The following is a 20,716-nucleotide window of genomic DNA, read 5'->3' on the forward strand; positions in this document are numbered from 1 at the left end:
TAGCCTTTTACGCCTCTTAAAAGAAAAAAAAAGACAGTTGTTTTAACTAGAGACTTATATTGTTTAATAAGCTCTAAAAGATTATAAAGTAACATAACTACTACTATATTACACTACTTCTTGTTCTTCTTTAAAGCTTTAAGCTTTTTAACTATAGCGCTCTCTCTATTAAGAATTGTACTTTATAGCTTACTAACTCTTTTAAATTTATAGTAATGTAAGTTAACATTCTTATTAGTACTATTAAAGCTATGTGTAACTAGCATGTTAAAAGCTTCTATTTTCTTAAAAATAAACTTTACTGCCTTAGCTTATAATTTAGTTAGTTTAACATTAGTAATAATAAGCAGAACTTTAACTACTTTAATTTTATATAAGTAGGCAAGAGCTATAAGAAAAGATACATTGTCTACATTTTATTTAATGTTAGTAAAGATAATTATTTTGCTAGCTTTTATCTACTATTCTTTAGGCTAGGATTCTTTAATTCTTAAATAATTACTTTAGCATAAGTAGGTACCTTTTTAAAGAGATACTTTTTAATCCTATAATTTATTATTTTCTAGAGAGAGGGTAATATAATTGCTTCTACAATTGCTCTACATGTTTCTTTAGTAGCGATTGCAAGAGTAAATATTCCTTAGTTAAATTTTATACAGGTTAGAAAACTTAGTTAAGCTTCTAAGGTCTTTATTTTATCTAGAATTTTCCTACCTTTAGTTAGAGGTAGGCCTTAAGCAACCTCTAGTTAATTATTATTGTCTAATTTTAGAAAAATGTTAGCGCGCTGCTAAGAGCTTACACTATGCTATTTAGATTTTTTAATCTTAATAAGGCATTTTAGAAGAAATTATTTAAACAAAAAACAAAGAAGCTTTAACTTAGAATAGTAAAGATAGAAAGCATTCTAAAAAGACAGATAACGTACTTTATAGGCAAGTTGCTTATACACCTAAGTTACTTACTTTTACTAAGACTCTACTAAACTACTTTTCTTACACTAATGCATTCCTAACAACACTACTTAGATATGCTAAAAACATGTTAGATATAGCTTATACTCTAAGCTTTTAAATAAAATATAAAACTTTTAAAGAAATATGCTACAGCTATATATAAAGTCTTTTAAAAATAATAAATAACTATAGTGCTAGATAACCTTTATAAGCTAATACTATAGCTAACTTATAAAAGCTAAGTAATAATAAAAAGTAGGTAATTATTAAAACTATACTTAAGCTATATGCGCAAGGATTTTCTTTTTAGATAACGTACCTAACGGGTTGGCCGGCCACACAGGTTGGCTGGCCACTTTTGCTAAGCCCCTACTAAAACCACCCTATTCTAGCGCAAAACAGCCTACTTTAGCCCTATATAAAGCAATATAACATAAGATATTATTTAAAGTCTACTTCTACTACTTTCTTACACATATATAAGTTATGCCTAGTCTAATTACACTACTTACATTACTTTTAACTTAGCTTACCTTTTTTAGCGCGCACTTACATCTTTAGCTTCTTTCTATTACTACGCGCTTTAAACTCCTTTAAAGCAGTTAAACAAGCCTTATTTTTAACTATTAAAGTTTTTTTTACTTAAATTTGCTTTTTTTTATATAATTTATATTATATAGCAGCCTTATTTACTGCTTAAAGCTTTATAATCTCCTTTTACACTAACACTAGCCTATGTGTAATAATTACTGCCTTTTTTAAAACTTTTTTAAAGGCCTTTACTATAGATATTAGTAAGCTATTTATATAGTTTTAAATTTTTACTTTTATAAGCATTAATTATAACCTAAATTTAAGAGTATTATTTAGGGTTTATAACTACTAGGGCTTGTTATTAATAAGTAGTAATAGTAATAAAGTATATAACTAGATATTAAAAGCTATTTTAACTTATTTTAAGTTAAATAGAACTAAACTAGCGCTTTAAAACCTTTCTTAGATATTACTAAAAGTAATTACTATATTATAAGCGCGTATAAAGCATAGTAGAAACTTAAGTTTTATAATATAAGTAATTTAGTTACACATAAAATCTTTAGCTTAGCACTTATATACTTTTTTTAAAAAGGTAAAACAACCTATATTAAGAGGCTATAAAAGGTGTAATAAGTGTAAAAGCATATAAATAGTAATAATTTTATTTTTTTATAGTACTACTAAAAATTAAGCAAGCTATAGCTTTTATAGTTATTAATAATAAAAAGCTAATAAACACTTATAACTTTTCTTTTTATATGCTTATTAAAGTGCTTTAACTACTACAGCCTAAGCTTATTTATTATCTAGCTATTTTTAGAGACTATAATAACTTAGTTCTAAAGTAGATTTTTTTTATACTAGGTAAAAAAGTAATAGCAGCTTTTAAAAATAATAAAAAGTAAAATAGCCTACTTTATTATATTAATACTTTAGATAACTATTATCTACTTTTTATTACTTTACTATATTACTTTTAGCTACTTTTATTTTTTTAAAGCTATAATAACTGCTTTAGTTAATATCTAGCTTATTATAAAGCTTAACTTATTAAAGTTATACATATCTTTATTCTAGATACTATACTTAGCTTTTATATTAGCTACTAAGTAAAACTAGCTTAAAATAACTTTTAAATTTTTATAAAGCACTCTTTTATAATTATACTTATAATTAAACTTTATTATAAACTTAAAGCAGTGCTTAACTTACATACTAGGCTAGTTTAAGCTAACCTAGCCTAGATTACGCTCTGCGTGTAAGGAATTAGCTATATTAGCTATAGCTATAAGCCTAAAGGGAAATCTATATATAATAAGCTTAAGTATGTACTTAACAACTACCTTCTTTTTAAGCTTAGTTAAATTCTTTAATTTAAGCTAGCATTTTACTTATAAAGGCTGTCTAGCGTGTTAATTACTTAGTATTATATAAAAAATATTATAAATAGCTACAGCATATTATAAAAAAAGTTTTAAGTCTTATTTAAAAGCCTAAAAAGCAAGCTATATCTAATGTTCTTTAGAAAATTTAATCTAGTATTGTTGTTAAGGCATTATGTAAATAGGTAGAGTGTAGTAGAGGCTTAGCAAAAGTAGCTAGCTAACCTGTGTCGCTAGCTAACCTGTTAGGTTTGTTAGTATTTATAGCTAATATAGCTAATTTTTTACACACTAAGTATAATCTAAGCTATATTAGCATAAACTAGCCTAGTACATTTATAAAGTGTTATTTAAAGCTTAAAGTAAAGTTTTAAGTGTAAGTATAGTTAATAGATATTTAGCTTATAATAAAGCTTATTTTACTAAAGTTATACATATTATTATTTTAAATGCTATACTAAGCTTTAATATTCTCTATAAGGCTAAACTTACTTTAAATTACTTTAAAACTTTTATAAAAAGCTTTTTTATAGTTATAGTACACTTAAATATTACTTTAAGCTCTAGATAACACTTTTTAAATATACTAAGCTAGTTTATAATAATATAGCTTAGATTATACTTAGCATGTAAAGAATTAGCTATATTAGCTATAAATACTATTTAAAAGAAAATTTTTTACATATATAACTTAAGTATAGTCTTAATAATTACTTACTTTTTATTATTACTTAGCCTTTATAAGTTAGCTATAGAATTAGCTTATAAAGGTTGTCTAGTAGTATAGTTATTTATTATCTTTTAAAAGACTTTATACATAGCTATAGTATGTTTCTTTAAGAGTTTTATATTTTATTTAAAAGCTTAGAGTGTAAGCTGTATCTAATATTTTTTTAGCATGTTTAAGTAGTGTTGTTAAGAATACATTAGTGTAAAAAAAGTAGTTTAATAAGGTCTTAGTAAAAGTAAGCAACTTAGGTGTGTAAGCAACTTGCCTGTAAAGTACATTATATATTATTTTTAACTAGGGCCTAGAAATAGTCTACTCCTCTAGTGTGAACTAGCCTAGTTCTAGGCCATCCCAACTTGACCTAAAACTAGGATGCTCACGCTGAACAGATTTAACTCAAGTCTGCCTCGCATTATTCAGTGTCTAGGCATCTGCAATACAGCCTTCGTTATTAATCATGCAGCAATAAGCACTTTCAGCAGTTACTTGCCTATCTCAGAGCGCTAGCTACCTAGGCCAAAGCCACAATTTATGCGTTGTCACGATAGCTTAGTAGTTTCCAATGGCTAAGTTAGACAAGTCATCTAACACCTATGCTCGCATACCTACTAACAGTAAGATCATTGCTTCTCTTAAGCATTGCATTTGTTGTTGCGAGCTAATCAAACATAACGGAAACAATACCGGCGATGACAAAGAGGGAAAAGAAAGTCTGAAAGTAGGCCACTAAGGGCATTACATTAAATTGAGTTTTGCTCTACATAGAGATAATCTACGTCAACTTGCTAAATTACCCAACTTGCCTCACTGTGTGGCGAGACAAATGAGGGGTACTTTAACTTCCAGCAACCGGAAAGCTCATGCGCACAACAAATATTGCTATAATTTTACAAAAATAATCTGCCGTAGCTAATTCTGAATGTCTATAATCCACTTTGCCCAAAAATTACGTTCGCATCATCGCCTCCGCGCTTGATTTGTATAACGTACTTCATGGGCGAGTTGCTCACACACCCGAGTCGCTCACTTTTGCCAAGACCCCACCAAACCACCCTTCCTACACTAATGCATTCCCCACAACACCACTTAGACGCGCTAAAAGAACGTTAGATACAGCTTACGCTCTAAGCTTTTAAATAAGACATAAAACTCTTAAAAAAATGTGCTATAGCTATGTGCAAAGTCCTGTAAAAGACAATAAATAACTATAGCGCTAGACAACCTTTATAAGCTAATTCTACAGCTAAATTACAAAGGCTAGGCAATAAAAAGAAGCAGGTGATTGTTAAGACTATACTTAAGCTATATGCGCAAGGAATTTCCTCTTAGATAGCATTTGTGGCTAATATAGCTAATTCTTTGCGCGCTAAGCGTAATCTAGGCTATGTTTGCATAAACTAGCCTAGTACGTTTGTGAAGCGTTATTTAGAGCTTAAAGTAAAGTTTTAAGCGCAAGTATAGTTAAGAGATATCTAGCTAATTATAAACCCTGTCTTGCTAAAGTTGTACGTGTTATCATCCTAGATGCTATACTTAGCTTTAATATTCTCCACAAGGCTAAACCTGCCCTAAATTACCCTAGGACTCTTGCAGAGGGCTCTCTTATAGTTGTACTTACGCTTAAACGTTACTTTAAGCTCTAAATAACGCTTCACAAACGTACTAGGCTAGTTTATGCAAACATAGCCTAGATTATGCTTAGCGCGCAAAGAATTAGCTATATTAGCCACAAATGCTATCTAAGGGGAAATTCCTCACGCATATAGCTTAAGTATAGTCTTAATAATCACCTGCTCCTTTTTATTGCCTAGCCTCTATAATTTAGCTATAGAATTAGCTTGTAAAGGTTGTCTAGCGCTATAGTTATTTGTTGTTTTTTACAGGACCTTGTACATAGCTATAGCACATTTCTTTAAGAGTTTTATGTCTTATTTAAAAGCTTAGAGCGTAAGCTGTATCTAACGTTCTTTTAGCGCGTCTAAGTGGTGTTGTGGGGAATGCATTGGTGTAGGAAGGGTGGTTTGGTGGGGTCTTGGCAAAAGTGAGCGACTCGGGTGTGTGAGCAACTCGCCCATGAAGTACGTTAGCGCCTTGTGTCGTGGCATAACAGGCTTTCCCCCCCTACAGCGCTAACCTCAAGCGTTTTTCGCTCCGATTTTTTGTGGGATAGCCTTATCCTAGCCGCACAACCTCCCTCCAATACCAGGAAGTCATCATCAGCCCTATGCGCGCTGCGGGGCGCAATTTTATGCAGCGCCGCCCCTTCGATTGGTACTTCCAGCGGAAGCGAACCACCGATCCGGGCGATTTGGATTTGCAGACCCCTCATCGATCCCCTGGCTATTCGCACTCCCTCTCTTCGCCGTATTCCAGTCATCACTAACCGCCAATTTCTCTAACACCGACTTTAGGAACCCACCCCAGAAACCGTCCGGCCCCTCGTCAAGGCCATATTCTACGACGTTCCGCCACATCCTCAGCTGTTTGAAGACGCCTGACACACTACTCGTTGCAGCATTGCCAAATTCCAGGATGCGTACCGCTTCGCCTTCCTTAGATTCCAGATATGCGATATAAAAATACAGCTTGTGTCCCACAACGGTGAAGCCGGGCTCCACGAGGCAGGTAGTGTCAGGCAGGCCCGCGCGTCGTCCCAGCTTCGCCTTCTTGCGCAGACTCGCCGCCATCCATATGCTAAGCTGATATTCGGCCTCAAGCTTGTCGCCGTCAGAGGGCTTAACCTCAATGCCGGAGAAGACGGCCGTGGTCTTGGTGAAGGCGTCGGTCGTATGGCTGACGCACTTATTTCCATGCTGAAGAAGGCGGGCGTAGAGAGATTCGAAAGGCGATGCGTCGTGCGAGTAGGAGAGGGTGTAACCGGCTTTTCGGTCAAGGGCGCGCTGCTTGCCAGATGCATCAGCGGTGCGCGAGAGGAACTCGAGGTCGATATTCTGGGATTTCCTGCCATATCAAACGCGTGAGGTTGTCAGTGTTTTTAAACCAAGCAGGTGGGGTAGAAGTACACGCTCTGAACACAGAGTTTGCCCTTGGCGTACAACCGGAGCGCCAGCCTCACCATCGGCCTGACCACATCGTCGCACCATGCATTCTCGTCGCGGCCCCTTGTCTGGCAATGAAGCGCCTTCTTGAATATCATCTTCACCTTCTTCAGTGTGTATTCTAAGTCGGCACGGACGACAGGGTCTAGGTCAGGGTCAGAGAGATCGCGTGTAGCAGTCTTACTAAAGGCGGCAGGCTTAAACGTTTGGAAGCCGATGTCTGTATCAGCCTTGATTGCCTTCTGTGACAGGTTAGCCAGCTCTAGTGGTAGATGGCTACATGCTGATACACACCTCGAGCCACCCGGGTATCCAGCCCTCATCCAGCCCGTCCTCAAGTCGCGCTACCACGGCCATCACCCGCGCAGGAGGTTCCGGCTCCACCCCGTCTAGTGGTTCCGTCGTGATTGGAGGCGATGCAACTCTAAGCGCAGCAATTGTCTCACGCGATGGGCTATTTCCGCGTCGAGGCGTTGAAGCGCCTACGCGGCTGCTGGGTGGGCTGAAGGTGTTGAAATTTCCCAAGGTGAGCGGGCGGGCATTCGATCCGACGGCCGATGCGCTCTGCCCTGGAAGCAAGTCATCTGTATTCCGCCGCTGACGCTTGCTAGGGCTGACATCGCGATGCGCGGATATGGCGGTGGGCTGGTATACGGCTGTGGGCTCTGAGTTCGCGCGCTTGCGCTTCAGCTCTTCGTCGGCGGGTGGCGTCGGGGGGAGCTGTTCGAGCCAGGAGGAGATTCGTGTGGTCTTTTCAGTGAGGATAGAGGGTGATACGGGCGGGGATGTGGCCATAATAATGTGTGGAGCAATAGGAGCGGTAGGGGATCGAGACAATATTTTGGTGTTGTTTATTTCACGATGGCTCATGAGTTCCCCGCCAAGAACGTTGCCGAGTTGGAAGGAGCATTCCCGTGGCCGTTAGAACCTCTCACAAGCATATGCTCGAATCTAGCCTAAGTCCTATTCCACTGGCCTTGCTAGCTTAAAGTATAACTAAGAAGTATCCTCTTGTACCGGTAGTAGATCACGTGATTAGGCCAGCCGTGGGTACCCCGCGAGATAACGACGAGCTAATACTAACTAGGAAGTGGGGGCTTTTCTTTCTCCACCTGCTTGATGAGGCATTAGGATACTACTAAAGCGCAACGAGCTCAAATATCTAGAAAATTTGCTCGGCCTATAGTCTTTACATGTCTATCCACAGCTTGACAAATTTTGGACGAGATGCACAAACTCTCTAGTAGATCCGAGGCTGTCCGAAGTGATGCTGTGGTAGGTGCCCGCAGCGAAATATAGTGTTACTGGGTAAGTAGGAGTTTTCTGTAGAAGAAATGAAGCAAAAGACAAAGCTTAGGGTTCAAGGTGTCTATTCCTAGATATTTTAGGCTAGTTGATCGTTGTTGGCTTTTTTATGATGAAAAGCACTGGCGGTGTCTAGCCACGCAGTGAGTCTCGCTAAACAGTGACGGACGTTATTTAACGTTAAGTTACTATTTTCTCGAACTTGCCCTGATTCATGAATTCCTACGGCTCACCATTCTCGACTACTTCCTTGTGGGGCGGCGTCATTATCTTATTTAAAATACGGTCATACACAATTGCTAGAGTCAGCATAGTCCCTCCCTATACAGTAATTATAGTGATGGTGATTTTAGCTGTTACTAAGAAGTGGCGATCCTGCATAGTTAGGACACTAACAACTGTTGTAAGTAAACTAATAAGAGAGTGTAACAGTCCTAGCCTTGTAAGTCTATTAGCAACATTAATTGTGTTAGCTAGCTTACTTACAAGAAGATACAAGTAATTATCTAAACGTAATTTCTCCGCCACCTCCACTATAACTAGAATGTCCCTGCAGTTCTAATAAGACATAAAAGACTAGCAAGAGGCAGTAGTTAAACCTTGCAGACAGTTTCTTAAATAATCTGTTCCTCTTTACTTCCTTTAAGGCTATCTAAGCTCTAAAGTAAGGTAAATAAATTAGGAAAAACAACGTATCTAGTAAGCGTAAGCTAAGCAAAGAAGCTAGCACAGATGTTATATTGCTGTTAAGTTTAATTAGCCTTAATTAGCATTACTGTGTATGGCGTTTGCATTAGTGGTGCCTTATGCAGCGCTTTATTAGAGCTGTGAAACTTAATTAGCAAAGATTAATCTTAAGCATTTTTAGTGTTAAAAGTATCTATTTTATTTATAATAGGTTTTTAACACTTAAGGCAGTTTAGGAAACTTAAGTTGTCTTTAATACTCTACAAGGGCCCGTTTCTAGGCTGTGTGACTAATAGCAATTCCATGGCCCGAAAGTGGGCCATGTTGCTATTACGGCTATAGTGCGCTTCCCCTTTTTAGTGATTTATTCTTGATCTAATTTACTACAGTAGATTACTCACCTTCTGTAAACAACAGTCATGTCGAAAATGATACAATACCGCTAGCGCTTGAGAACGTACTCAGAATGTAACCTGGCACGCCACCCACTCTTGCGGGCTCCATAATCACCGTTGCCTGCTATGAAGCTTTTAGAATATGCTCAGCCACTGCATGAATGAGGCTTCATATTCCTTTTGCCTTTGCCTGGCACAGCTAAGATTAAGAGCAAGGCAGTATTCAGAGATGCCATCACCAGAATGATCAAATGACCTATGAAGAGGTACTATTCAGGACTCCAGTGGCTTGGGATCCAAACCTGAATCCTTGCTGGAAGTAAAGCGTGGCAATCATTCAGTCGCTTCCAAGCAATCTACGGCCTGGTACTGTCCATAATGAACTGGCCTAGTTCTGGGCCATGCCACCGTGACCCTGCCTCTTACCATAGCCACATCATGGGCCCACTGATGTATCTCCAAGGCTGTCTTCCACGTCTTCCATGTTCCCTCCGGCCGCCTCTACTTGTGACGCACCAAGACTACGTATATAAACGAGAAGTCATTCCATCCCCTAAAGCATCTTTCATCCTAACTTCCTAAGAATCCTCCACCTAGGCTTTAACCTCTAGTTTTCGTTCCCTTGTCATCTATATATTCAAGCTTACGATATGGCTACGTTTTAGTCTACAGAATGCTCTTCTTCCAAACTTCATTATGACACAGCTACTAATACAGAAATCATAGCTTAGTGATTGCTCTAATCCACCTTCAACAATTCTAGAATTAATCTACTTAGGAAAGTACAGCAACATAGTTATCTCTATTTGCTGTCAAGCAGTGGTTAAATATAGACCTGGAGTTAAAATTAAGGAATATACGAATCTCTAACAGGCCCATTAACTGCTTAATCTATCTATAGTGCGCGTACCGCGGCTATACCGCTTCTTCTAGGACGGCGCCTTCGGATACCTATTTATAGAATACATGAAAGGACCGTAATAGAAGAAATTACAAGCGATTCTTATGTTACTAAAGTTAGCCAAGCCCTCTCACATTTCTCTTCCTTCTAAAGCCACTAGCCTGGCCCTCTTAGTGCTGGTATTTCACGTGGCTTACTATAGAATGAGGGCACCAACGACAGAATACTCGCTATACAGCTCTACTAAGAAGCTTAAGCATTAGTTGAATTAGTAAATTAAGTACAATAATCTTAGCCTGTTATTTAAAGAGTGTAGCTTTATATTATACTACCTAGGCATTGCACCCTAAAACATCCTTTAGTTACGCGGAGATTTATTATATGTATTGTTAATTAGGCCTCTGCGGGATACTATCCACGAATCTTTAAGTAGTGTCTATTAGATATTCTCTATGGTAAGGATGGCGCCTTCTAAGAGTTAGTTAAGAAAATAATAGAACCGTTAACCGCTTAGGAAAGGGGGAATTGGCAGCTAGTTGAGAAGGCCTGGGGTAATAGCGTCTGATTGTACTTGTACGTTCTTTTGTAATTTGGCCTGTTATTTTATCCTAATACGAATATAGTCCACCCACTCCGCCTGCCGAAGATGGCCCTGTACGACAGCGTTAGTGGGTGGACGTTAGAACGGAGAGTCATCTAGATAACAGGCATATATTTTTGTTCAGTTATGCTCTTAGCTTGATGAGCTTCTTTTAATTAGGCTCACAATCGCGTTGTGAAGGTACACCGGTGCATTGGTCGCGTAGCGTAGATTAAGGAACGTGTAGCGTAGATTAAGGAACGTTAAACGTAGATGCAGCGCGATTTACATGCTGGATTTGATTTTGATCAAGCAATGCGTGGAAGGGGTGAGACATCTTAGTGTATATATAGAAGTTCAGTGGTAGCACAACGACCAGTACCTAAGGTCTAGTATAGGGTTGATTATACGTCACATTCACTTCGAAGAAGATCCAACCGTCCGATCGAGGTTTGAGTAGATTAACAGTGTACAATTCGTGCAAAATTTTGGATCCTATTCCTATTATATTTTCCATTCCCTCACTAGCATATCAATAGTCTGGGCTTTCTGTACAGCTTGTATCCGAGACTGCCGTGCCGCTTCCTGTAGCCTGTTGAATTTGCTGAAGTCCGTCTCCATTACACATATTAGTAAACTGGAATAAGAAGGAAGGAAGACTACATACCGTTGGGATGTCGCCAGTTGCAATCTGTGTACATAATGTGCGGCTAAATTCCAAACTCTGTTCCATGGTGGCCATGCTCTCGTGATATTCAGCCTGAATCTTGCACTGCTTGAGCTCTTGTTTTAGCGCTGTTACTTTAATTGAGATTTCTGTTTCTTTTCAGTTTCGCTCTTTAACTTGGTACTTTAACAGTGCTAAATTGTTGTTGACGGCAGCCTTATTCCAAATATCCCTCATGCGTTGAGAGTACAATTGGCAATAGAACCCTTGAGGTGCATCAACAGGGAAGCCAAACATGGACGCAAGGTCTGATCCGCTCTCAATGCGTGGCTTGGTTGCGTCCTCGTAGCACTCTCCACACACCGCAAAGCCCGGAATCCGTGGTATGTGTAGCACTTGCCATAAGCAAGCTCATTCCCCACGCATTCCGCATTGTGAGCAAACCGAGAGACCGTCCTTGAGAAATTTTCCGGGTCTGCAGCCGTTTCACTCGCCAGCGCATCCCATTCCGCAGCCATAAGGCGACTAATGTAAAGGCTTGATCGGCGCGAAAGTCCTGGCAGGATATCGCAGCTGCCAGCGCAAGGAGACGAGGATACGGATATGAATGGCCTAGCCTTTGCCACGGACAGTAACAGTTTGTAGATGCTGGTGACGCAGAGGGAGCAAATTGTGAATTGATCCATTAAGTTTCCGAGATCGTCCGGGTTGCGGATGCTATACCACAATCGCGTTACCTCCACCTTATCCGGCCGTACAGAAGAGACATTGACGCCATTAGGACATGGACTATCTGGTCTGGAGACATTGGCAACAATGGCGAGAAGGGCAAGGGTGGATATGTCTTGAGATTGTAGGATCCAACACCATGCCTGTTGAACCTAGAAACGGCTGAAATCGCATTGAGTGGCAAACAGACTTGGATCTTTCCTAACAAAGTAGCTTGAGTATTTAGTGTGTTGTATTGATGTGCTGAAGCATGACGGGCAAATGTCGAAGCCCTGAAACTGGGTGTTGGCGAACGTGATCCAGTCGCTTTGCCCTTCAGATCCCTGGGCTCGTGGACAAGGCACAAAGTGAGGCAGCAGCTGGACGCGCTAGACCCATTTCAGTACAGAGGAAATAGTAAATGATTGAACCAGTTGAATCGTCCTGGCATAACCGAGGCCTGGCCAATCGTAGGAAGCCTTTCGCTCGCATGCGCCACACGATCAGCCTCGTGTCAGCCTAATTGAGGAGACTGCCCAGCCCCTTCTCTTGAAAAGACAACGCAACAACATTAGCTCCTGCTAACCGCTGCACACCATGATGGAGGCGCTTGTGGCCATCGGGCTCGTCAGCAATATTGTCCAGATTATTGACTTCAGCAGCAAGTTGCTTTCCAATTATAGGGAGCTCTACCGGTCCAGCGTAGGCGCCTTTGCGGCGAATGTCGACATTGAGGCTGCAGCAACTCGCCTGGTGCTACTCAACAACAGGATCGAAGATTCCACAACTACCACTAGCGATGATGCGCTGAAGCGACTTTGCGAATCGTGCAGCTCAACTGCCGACGAACTTCTTGCCGCGCTAGATACAGTAAAGGCTGAGGGCAGGAAAGACAAATGGGAAAGCATTGGGAAGGCTCTGCGGAGCGTGTGGGCCAAGGAACAAATCGCTGCGCTAGAAGAACGATTAGCAAGTTCAGGCACGAGCTTAATCTGCATATAATTGTGGATCTTAGGTATGCGAGAAAGCTGTTAGACAACGACTGCACTAATACATACATTTCAAAGGGAGGAAGTTTCAAAACTCACGCTGGCTCATCTGAAACGTTACAATCATCTTGATATGGCGACTCGAGGGATACTTGATGCTATTCTAAAGCACCAAGATGTGTTTGAAGCAGTATATGAGACACAGGCTGCTACGATAAGAGCATCGCATAACGAAGTCGTATCAAGACTCGAAACCGAACACACGACTGCTCGCCTCGAGGTGATTAGAGAAACGGCATTGATCATTGAAGACGAGCATGTGAGGACTCGCAATGTACTCCAGGAAATACAAGTGAGTTCTCTCCTCTGCCTTTGTCAGTACAGGAAAGCTCCATAACTTTGAGCAAAGACTGATGGAGCTTTCACAGCTTATCCTGCAGCATATACTGGTACCTTTGACCATACTGTTGGCTCTGGTGTCACGACTCTGGTACGTTCTGCAGATTAATGTACTCTAATCGATTAGAAGTGCTTCTAGCCAGCAAATATACGATGTTTTACTGGAGATGAGATCCACACGCTTTGTAGATACACGGTGGAGATTTTTCCAAAGGCCCCGCACGAGATATGCAGGCCAACGCCCGGCAGAGCGGGGCCCGGATGTACAAAAGCCAAAACGACTCTGCAATGGCTGAGGAAGCAACATGTGATTGGTTAATACTAAGCGAACAATCCAGTATTGGTCATGGACGTAGATCAGGATGCGTGTTGAGAGGACGAACATCTAGGCATCCGAGCCAGTTCTGTGTAGGCAACCATACAGTCAGCGAGCGCCCATACACCTACTCGCCCAAGTCTTATTATAGACTCCATACGACGCAAGCCATGCAAGTGGAGAACCTGCCCAATGAACTCAGATTAGCCACACTACATGATGATACCAAATGCACTGCCAAGTGACTGACATAAGGCTGCCAGAGGATCGGCGGTAGATGACAAACTAAACTAAACAATGGCAATCTTATCCTTCTTCTCCATTGTCCCGTCGAGACTTTCGAATACGACAGTCGAGATATCCGCAAGCCTCTCATATTTCCCATCTTCCCTTTCGACGACAATATCTTAGTAACAGGTGTAGAGAGCAGGAGTGATGTCTATAAACGAGATTTTTCACCCTGTTTGTGTCAATGCCTTAAGCTTCCTGGCCAGTGAAATGGTTGCCTTACCCTTCATGGGCATGGTAACGCTTCTGATGAGTGGTGAAGCATGATTGTTTTGTAAGGGAAAATCTTAAGAATGCTATAATCATCAATCGCATCATATATTTCTCAGATGCGCAAGACCAGTGACTCATCTTAGCAACGGACGCGAGTCAAACTATGTACCCATGAATTCACTTCCGATGCTGTCTGAAACCGCAGTACTCGAAGATGAGAGTACTGTGTTTCTTTCAGGGCCGCAGGAAATTCCTCCCTCTGCTTCGAATGCGTCCCAATCATGTACAAGAAAAGGTTCTCATCCTTATCCAACGTAAACTGCTTTGCAAGCGTCTCCCGATTCCCATTCCATAGTTTCCTCCGAAAGACAATGCGGCCAAGGGTGCGGCAGAATAACCTCCACAATGTGAACAGCAGGCCGTAATCAAGCCATATCAGCGTGTCGGCTCGGCCCCAGGCTATCTCCCGGACAACTTTGTAGTTGCCATCGGCGATCCAGTGGCCGTTAACGGGGAGAGCATCGGCAACGCGTTGTCGCATCATGGGTGCGTTGAGCTGGGTCCAGTCGGGCTGCCAATGGATGGCGTCAATCTCGACGTGTTTCAGCGAAAGAATCTGGGCGAGCTGCCTACTGAGTGTTGTCTTTCCGGAGCCGGGTTTGCCAACAATGACGATTCTTTGGTAATCCATTCTGGGTGGGGGTGGAGATGAACGGCAGATCGGTGTTGGGATGTCCACTTGATTGATTGATTGATTGATTGATTGATTGATTCCTACACGGTTGCAGCTACGATCTCTCCGCAGCTATGCCTGGTTAGGCGGGCTTGGCGGACAGCCGACGCGTCCCGGATCATTGCTGATCCGCTCCGCCCCGCTTCATCCTGCAAAAACAAGACCAGCTGTCCCCAAGGACCTGCCTCTTCTCCCTCAACCATTATCTACATCCGATATATGGCCCACGGATCCCCAAGGTTCCGTAACCCTAATTTCCTTATTCCGTTTAGCGCGCCGCCTAAGCGAGGAGAGAACGGATGGAATCCGTCACCCATCCCGTGCCTAGACTCTATTATAATAGTGGGCAAACTTTTAGGTTTTAACCTAAACTTGCCCCCGCTAGTGTTTTTTTTACAAAAATGTCCAGGTGTGGTGGTGTTTTGTTGCAACCCTAACTGCGCGGTGGATTTTGATTTTCCTGCGCGCAGGCATCGCGCGCACAGGGCTCTGCGGGTTTGCCGCACCAGCTACCAGCGCCGCCCGCAGACCACCAACCTCAGCGACCATAACGACGACCACGACCGCTAACACAACACAGTTCTCCACTTCCTAGCTGTGCTCAGGGCATCAATGCTCTAGCGCAGCGACGGCGCAGTTGATTTTATTATTCCTTTTGCACTAAAACGCGCACAGGCACTGCATCTCGCGCAGCAGCGACAAGCCCGCGCTCGCAGACCACGACTACAACCACGACTACCACGACAACCACCAACACAATAGGTTTCTCCATCTTCTAGCTGTGCCTAGGACATTAATACCTTAGCCTAGCAACTGCGCAGTAGATTTTGATTTCCCTTTGCAGCAACACGAACACAGACTCTGCAGTTCGCACAGCATCTACCAGTCACCGACTGCAGACCACGACTACGACCACAAACGACTACAACTACCACCTCCTCCTCAACAGGTTTCTCTAATTTCTGGCCGTGCTTAGGGCATCAATACTTTAGCCTAGCGACAGTGCAGTTGATTTAGACTTTTCCTTTGCGGGGACGCGCGCACAAGGTCTGCGTTTCGCGCAGCAGCTACAAGCCCCGGCTGTCGACCACGACTACAACTACCACCATCACCGCAACTACGACTACCAACACCACCACCACTACCACCACTACCAGCGCAGCAGGTTTCCCCACTTCCTAGCTCTGCTTAGGGCATCGACACTTTAGCCCAGCGACTGTGCAGTTGATTGTAAGTTTTCCTTTGCGGGTATGCGCGCACTGGCTCTGCTGTTGGCGCAGCAGCTACCAGCCCTGGCTGTCGACCACAACTGCAACTACCACCATCACCGCAACTACAACTACCACTATCACCACCACCACTACTAACGCAATAGGTTTCTCCACTTCCTAGCTGTGTTCAGGGCATTAATGCCCTAGCCTAGCGACTGCGCAATTGATTTGATTTTCCTTTACGGGGATGCGCACACAGGCTCTGCAGTTCCGCGGTAGACCACGACTACAACCACAACCACCGCCACCTCAACAGGTTTCTCTCCTTTCTAGCCGTGCTTAAGGTATTAACACCCTAGCCTAGCAATTGCGCGGTTGATTTAGATTTTTCCTTTTTAGGGACGCGCGCACAAGGTCTGCATTTCGCGTAGCAGCTACCATCCACGGGTGTCGACCACGACGACTACTGTCGCACGTGTCTCACGCGATATCATACCCATGTACTGCACTATTCACTCATTAGGCATAGCTCCTATCTCGTACAGTATATAGTCAGCTCAGAGCTCTATCGAGCTCCTCAGACCTTACAATACACTCGTTCAATCCACTTTGTTTGGATCTCACTACCTTGTCGACTCGCTTCCCATATGACCCCTCCTCAGCTCATGCAAGAGTTTGAGCTAGAGGACGCGCTGCTTAACGTGCTGGCGTCATTTATCTTTAAGCTGGTAGGCGATCAGTCGTTTAGCAGCGGGTTTGTCCACTTTCTGGCCGTGCTCGGCATCGATGCCCCGGCCCAGCGACTGCGCAGGGCGAAACACTACTCATACATGCTCGCCGGCGTAGCATACTGCATACGCGTGTTGGGCGTTGAGAAGCTGCTTCCGTCAGCTAAGCGCAGCAAGCAGACTAACAAGGACTGTAAGCGCTTCCTAGCTAAGAGAGTAAAGTATCTAGCTAACAGTTTGTACAGTCTAATAAGCTAAGTAATTAGCTTGCTAGCGTATAGAAAGCATGTTGCGTTAACAGACAGCAACTTAGGCAGCGCGTACTAGTCTAAGGACAAGAAGATCTTCTACTTAAACAGCTAACCCATCTACATTAGCTAGTTCTGCAAGATGGCTTAGGACATAGTAGTTAAAGTAGAGAAGATGTTGTAGCAGGAGCTAATATAGCTTAAAGAGGCTAAAGAGCGGTTTGCTATTAATCTAGCACACGTAGTAGACAAAGTCACATTTACGCAGCAAGGCTAGTAGTTTGCAAAGCGGCGCGAGAACAGTCTAGCAGACAAGCTATACTAGATGCTAACCTAGGTTAAGCAAAGCGCGCAAGGCTGTAAGCTAAAGCATTACAGAAAGTAGCTTATTAAGCAAGTTAAGTAGTACTTGTGTTAAGTTAACTGCTTTTTAATGCTGCTCTTAGTGTGCGTGCACATAACGTCTAGACAGCTAGGTTAAGGGCTAGAGATCTTATTAATAAGGTTTTATAACAGGCTGCCGCAGGACCGCAATATCTTTATAGCAGACAGCTAAATTATAACTGTTGTCTGCTATTACAAGTCTTAGTTGCAGTAGGATAGACTAAAGGTGGTTCTATGTTTTCTTTTGCTGCGGCTAGGGCAGGTTATAGCTATCTACTTAGTATACTTGCAGCTGTTCTAGGAGTATCTCTAGGTGCAGGTGCTTAGCAAAGGACGCACTAACTACATCTAGGTAAATAAGCAAAAGCTGTAGTTAACAGACTAGCTAACATAAGCGCTAAAGTAAAAGATAGGCAAGAGACTAGGCGTTAAGCTATACACATAAGACTACTAGTACATACTTGTTAGCATTAGACAAGTTACAGTTAGGCACTTATTTAGTAAAAAGTATTAAAATAATGTTAAAAAGATTAAAGAAGCTAAGGTAAATAAAAAAAGTAAAGACTTAGTAAAGCTATAAAACTTATAGATAACAGTTATAGGTTTAGTAAACTATAGTGTGCTAATTAACATTATTAAGCATTTTAGCTTACACTTTATTAAAGCGTTTTAACTTTTTAGCATAATGTAGCACTGCTTCTTAGAGCTTAATAGTAGGTTTAGAGCAGTGCAGCAAGGGAAAGAAGTAAAAAAGAGACGCAAGAAGAAAAAGAAAGAGAATAAAAGAGAATTAGGCTATTATAAAATAAAGTAAATATAAAAGTAAAACATTAGCAGCAAGAGTAGAAAGAAAAAGCTAGAACTACAGCCTTAGAGGATTTGTGTACAAAATAATTAAGATAAAGCTATTAAAAAGGTAATACAGCAGGTAGTTAGGCAACAGAAGATTAGCTTTTAGTCTATAAAGCAAAAGTAAGCATTACATGCTGTATGTAACAGTTAGACGCCACTTGTAGTTGTGCTTCTAACAGGCAGAGGTAAGAGCTTGCTGTTTACTATGCTAGCGTGCATAAACAATGCTAGCGTTACTATAGTTATTATTTTATATTAAGAGCTTATTAACAACACAGTAGACTGTATGTAGAAGTATAGAATTAACTATATTAAGTAGAAGTATAGTAAGACTAACCTAGCTACTGTAGTTATAGTTAGCGCTAACACTATAAGTAATATTATAAGCAAAGGGAACTTCTTAGAGTACGCAACTATGCTAAGCACAAAGAGGATGCTGCAGCAGGTAGTAGTAGACAAGTGTTATCTTATCTTTATAGCAAGCCACTAGTAGCAGAAGCTAGCAAAACTAAAGAATCTACAGTTGCTACTGTGCCTAATAGTACTGCTTGCAGCAACGCTTCTACTATTACAAGAGTGTAAACTAGAGGCTAGCATGCTAGTTTAGTGTACAACGTACGTGCGCGCTAGCACTGTCTAGCTAAACATACAATACTTTGTGTTATAGTGTTAAGCTAGTAAGCTAGAGAAGATAGCACTTACAGTAGGCTTACAGAAGCAGTTATTGTTACTTACAACAGAAAAGAAGGGCGCAGTGTACTACTGCAGCAAGAAACAGTGTTAGAGGATAGTAGAAAAGCTTAGATATAAATACTATCACGCTAACATCTCTAATTATGCTAAGCAGGTAAAGCAGTAGCTTAGCTCTAGTAGGCTAATTATAGCTACGTTAGCGCTAAGGACAGGGGTTAATTACCCTAGAGTAGTGTATATACTACATGTAGGGATGCTATAGAGCATAATTAACTTTGTGTAAGAGAGCAGGCGTAGAGAGTAAAGTAAGAAGAAGGTTAACTTAGTTATTATTATAGAGTGTAGATCTGTAGAACAGAAGATGCTTAAGCACAGCAACAACTTATGTGTGCAGGCTATAGGGTTGTTTTTAACAGGCCGCAGGTGCTAACAAGCGCTAATAAGCATGTACATAGACAGTAAGGCTGTAGCGTGCAACAACATTAAGTCTACTAGATGTAACTAGTGTAGAGAGAGAGTCTACAAGTTTAAGCGTTTACAGCAGGAGACAAGCACTAAGTAGCAACAGGTTTAAAAAATAATAAATATAGTGTAGGCAGAATGCGCTATATGCTAGGTGCTAGACAACTTAGGGCTAGACAAGTAGCAAACGCATAAGATAATTAAGTGTATAGTATAGGCAAGTGTGCATAGAGTTAACATAGACTATTTTTAAAAGGGTATACGTAATAACAGCATTAAGAATAGTTATTAACGCTGCTTTATTATTTAAAGGTATGCGCTACAGGCAAGGACGTTACAGCAAAGTGTTAATAGCTAAATGTAGTAGTACCGCTAGTACAAGCAGCTGCTGTTGGGGATAGCTAGGCAGTTAGGATTATCTAACAGTGCAGATACTGCAGAAAGCTAGGCAGAGACTAGAGAGAGTATGTAGCGTGGTTAGAAAAGCGGCATAGGTATTAGGTATAGGGCAAGTATTTTAGTAATATGTTTGTAGTAGTAATTAAACTTATTAGGTATAAACTAAAGTAGAATAGCTACTAATGTAACAGCACAGGCAAGACAATAGGTCTGAATGCGGTGGGAATCCACTTAGAGGCATATGGGAGTGCGTGGGGACTTAGAACCTAGGAATGCTATTAACACCTATAGGCCTTGTACAAAAGGACATTAGAAAACTACTAAGCTAGCTACAGGGGCGAGGTGCGACTAAATACATGGAGGAATTAGGGTAACAGCAGGGGGCTGGGCAGAGTCGGGGCTAGGTCGAGGTCGGGGCCGGGTTGAGGTCGGGGCTGATACAAGGGCCTTCTGGAGGCTCCGGGCGACTTGAGATGGAACGATTCATGAAAATCGTTACAACTAATACACTAATTATTTTCTTATATATACTAGCTATGTTTCTACTAATACAAGTTTCTTTAAATCTATGCTAGTAATTATAGTAAATAATAATAAATTATAAGATACTATTAACTAGAGTTTATAAAACTATAATTAACTATAGTAAAGAAGAGGAAAAGAGAGTAAAAGAGAGTAAAAGAAAGTAAAATATAGTAAAAGAAAGAAGATTAGAGCAATCTATAATTATTATAGTAACTAGTAGTAAATAAAACTAAATTATAGTAATTTAGAATACTTTTTAGCACTTTTAAGCAATTTATAGTAGTTTAGAGAAAATTGTAGCAAAGGGTAGCAAAGGGTAGCAAATTAGAGCACGTTGTAGTAAGTTGTAGTAAACTATAGCAATTTGCA

The 20,716-nt window shown here is 41.0% G+C and overlaps 5 protein-coding genes across 5 annotated transcripts; 2 read left to right on the forward strand and 3 right to left on the reverse strand.

Annotated features, from left to right (window-relative positions):
* Positions 1-4,263: 4,263 nt before the first annotated feature.
* On the reverse strand, positions 4,264-8,236 carry BDR25DRAFT_397130 (uncharacterized protein; the record flags this gene model as incomplete). The annotated part of the gene is made up of 13 exons (XM_033698481.1): positions 4,264-4,360; positions 4,414-4,462; positions 4,540-4,610; positions 5,569-5,654; positions 5,731-5,795; positions 5,881-6,556; positions 6,631-6,906; positions 6,959-7,529; positions 7,553-7,615; positions 7,696-7,779; positions 7,878-8,016; positions 8,093-8,118; positions 8,196-8,236. The coding sequence occupies 13 exons, from the start codon at positions 8,234-8,236 to the stop codon at positions 4,264-4,266; spliced, it is 2,244 nt and encodes a 747-aa protein (XP_033540412.1).
* Positions 8,237-10,454: 2,218 nt separating this feature from the next.
* BDR25DRAFT_362750 (uncharacterized protein) lies at positions 10,455-12,479 on the reverse strand (the record flags this gene model as incomplete). The annotated part of the gene is made up of 11 exons (XM_033696627.1): positions 10,455-10,484; positions 10,581-10,604; positions 10,795-10,914; positions 10,948-11,056; positions 11,104-11,147; positions 11,200-11,304; positions 11,410-11,529; positions 11,559-12,080; positions 12,119-12,256; positions 12,303-12,392; positions 12,441-12,479. 11 exons carry the CDS (start codon positions 12,477-12,479, stop codon positions 10,455-10,457), a joined length of 1,341 nt encoding a protein of 446 aa, XP_033540413.1.
* Positions 12,480-12,504: 25 nt separating this feature from the next.
* Positions 12,505-14,022, forward strand: BDR25DRAFT_362751 (uncharacterized protein; the record flags this gene model as incomplete). The annotated part of the gene is made up of 6 exons (XM_033696628.1): positions 12,505-12,880; positions 12,983-13,248; positions 13,306-13,386; positions 13,435-13,491; positions 13,530-13,852; positions 13,947-14,022. The coding sequence occupies 6 exons, from the start codon at positions 12,505-12,507 to the stop codon at positions 14,020-14,022; spliced, it is 1,179 nt and encodes a 392-aa protein (XP_033540414.1).
* Positions 14,023-14,184: 162 nt separating this feature from the next.
* Positions 14,185-14,861, reverse strand: BDR25DRAFT_307726 (uncharacterized protein). The gene is made up of 2 exons (XM_033690891.1): positions 14,743-14,861; positions 14,185-14,683 (listed from the first exon to the last, which is right to left on the reverse strand). The coding sequence occupies exon 2, from the start codon at positions 14,654-14,656 to the stop codon at positions 14,252-14,254; it is 405 nt and encodes a 134-aa protein (XP_033540415.1). The 5' UTR covers positions 14,657-14,683; positions 14,743-14,861; the 3' UTR covers positions 14,185-14,251.
* Positions 14,862-16,721: 1,860 nt separating this feature from the next.
* On the forward strand, positions 16,722-17,042 carry BDR25DRAFT_245432 (uncharacterized protein; the record flags this gene model as incomplete). The annotated part of the gene is made up of 1 exon (XM_033685886.1): positions 16,722-17,042. The coding sequence occupies one exon, from the start codon at positions 16,722-16,724 to the stop codon at positions 17,040-17,042; it is 321 nt and encodes a 106-aa protein (XP_033540416.1).
* Between the last annotated feature and the right edge of the window lie 3,674 nt (positions 17,043-20,716).

Source organism: Lindgomyces ingoldianus (genome assembly GCF_010093535.1).
Source record: "Lindgomyces ingoldianus strain ATCC 200398 unplaced genomic scaffold BDR25scaffold_58, whole genome shotgun sequence".
In the NCBI taxonomy this organism is placed as follows: Eukaryota; Fungi; Ascomycota; class Dothideomycetes; order Pleosporales; family Lindgomycetaceae; genus Lindgomyces; species Lindgomyces ingoldianus.

Excerpts from the sequence above, each read along its gene's own strand:
- BDR25DRAFT_307726 (XM_033690891.1), bottom strand. The coding sequence starts at position 14,656 with ATGATGCGACAACGCGTTGCCGATGCTCTCCCCGTTAACGGCCACTGG.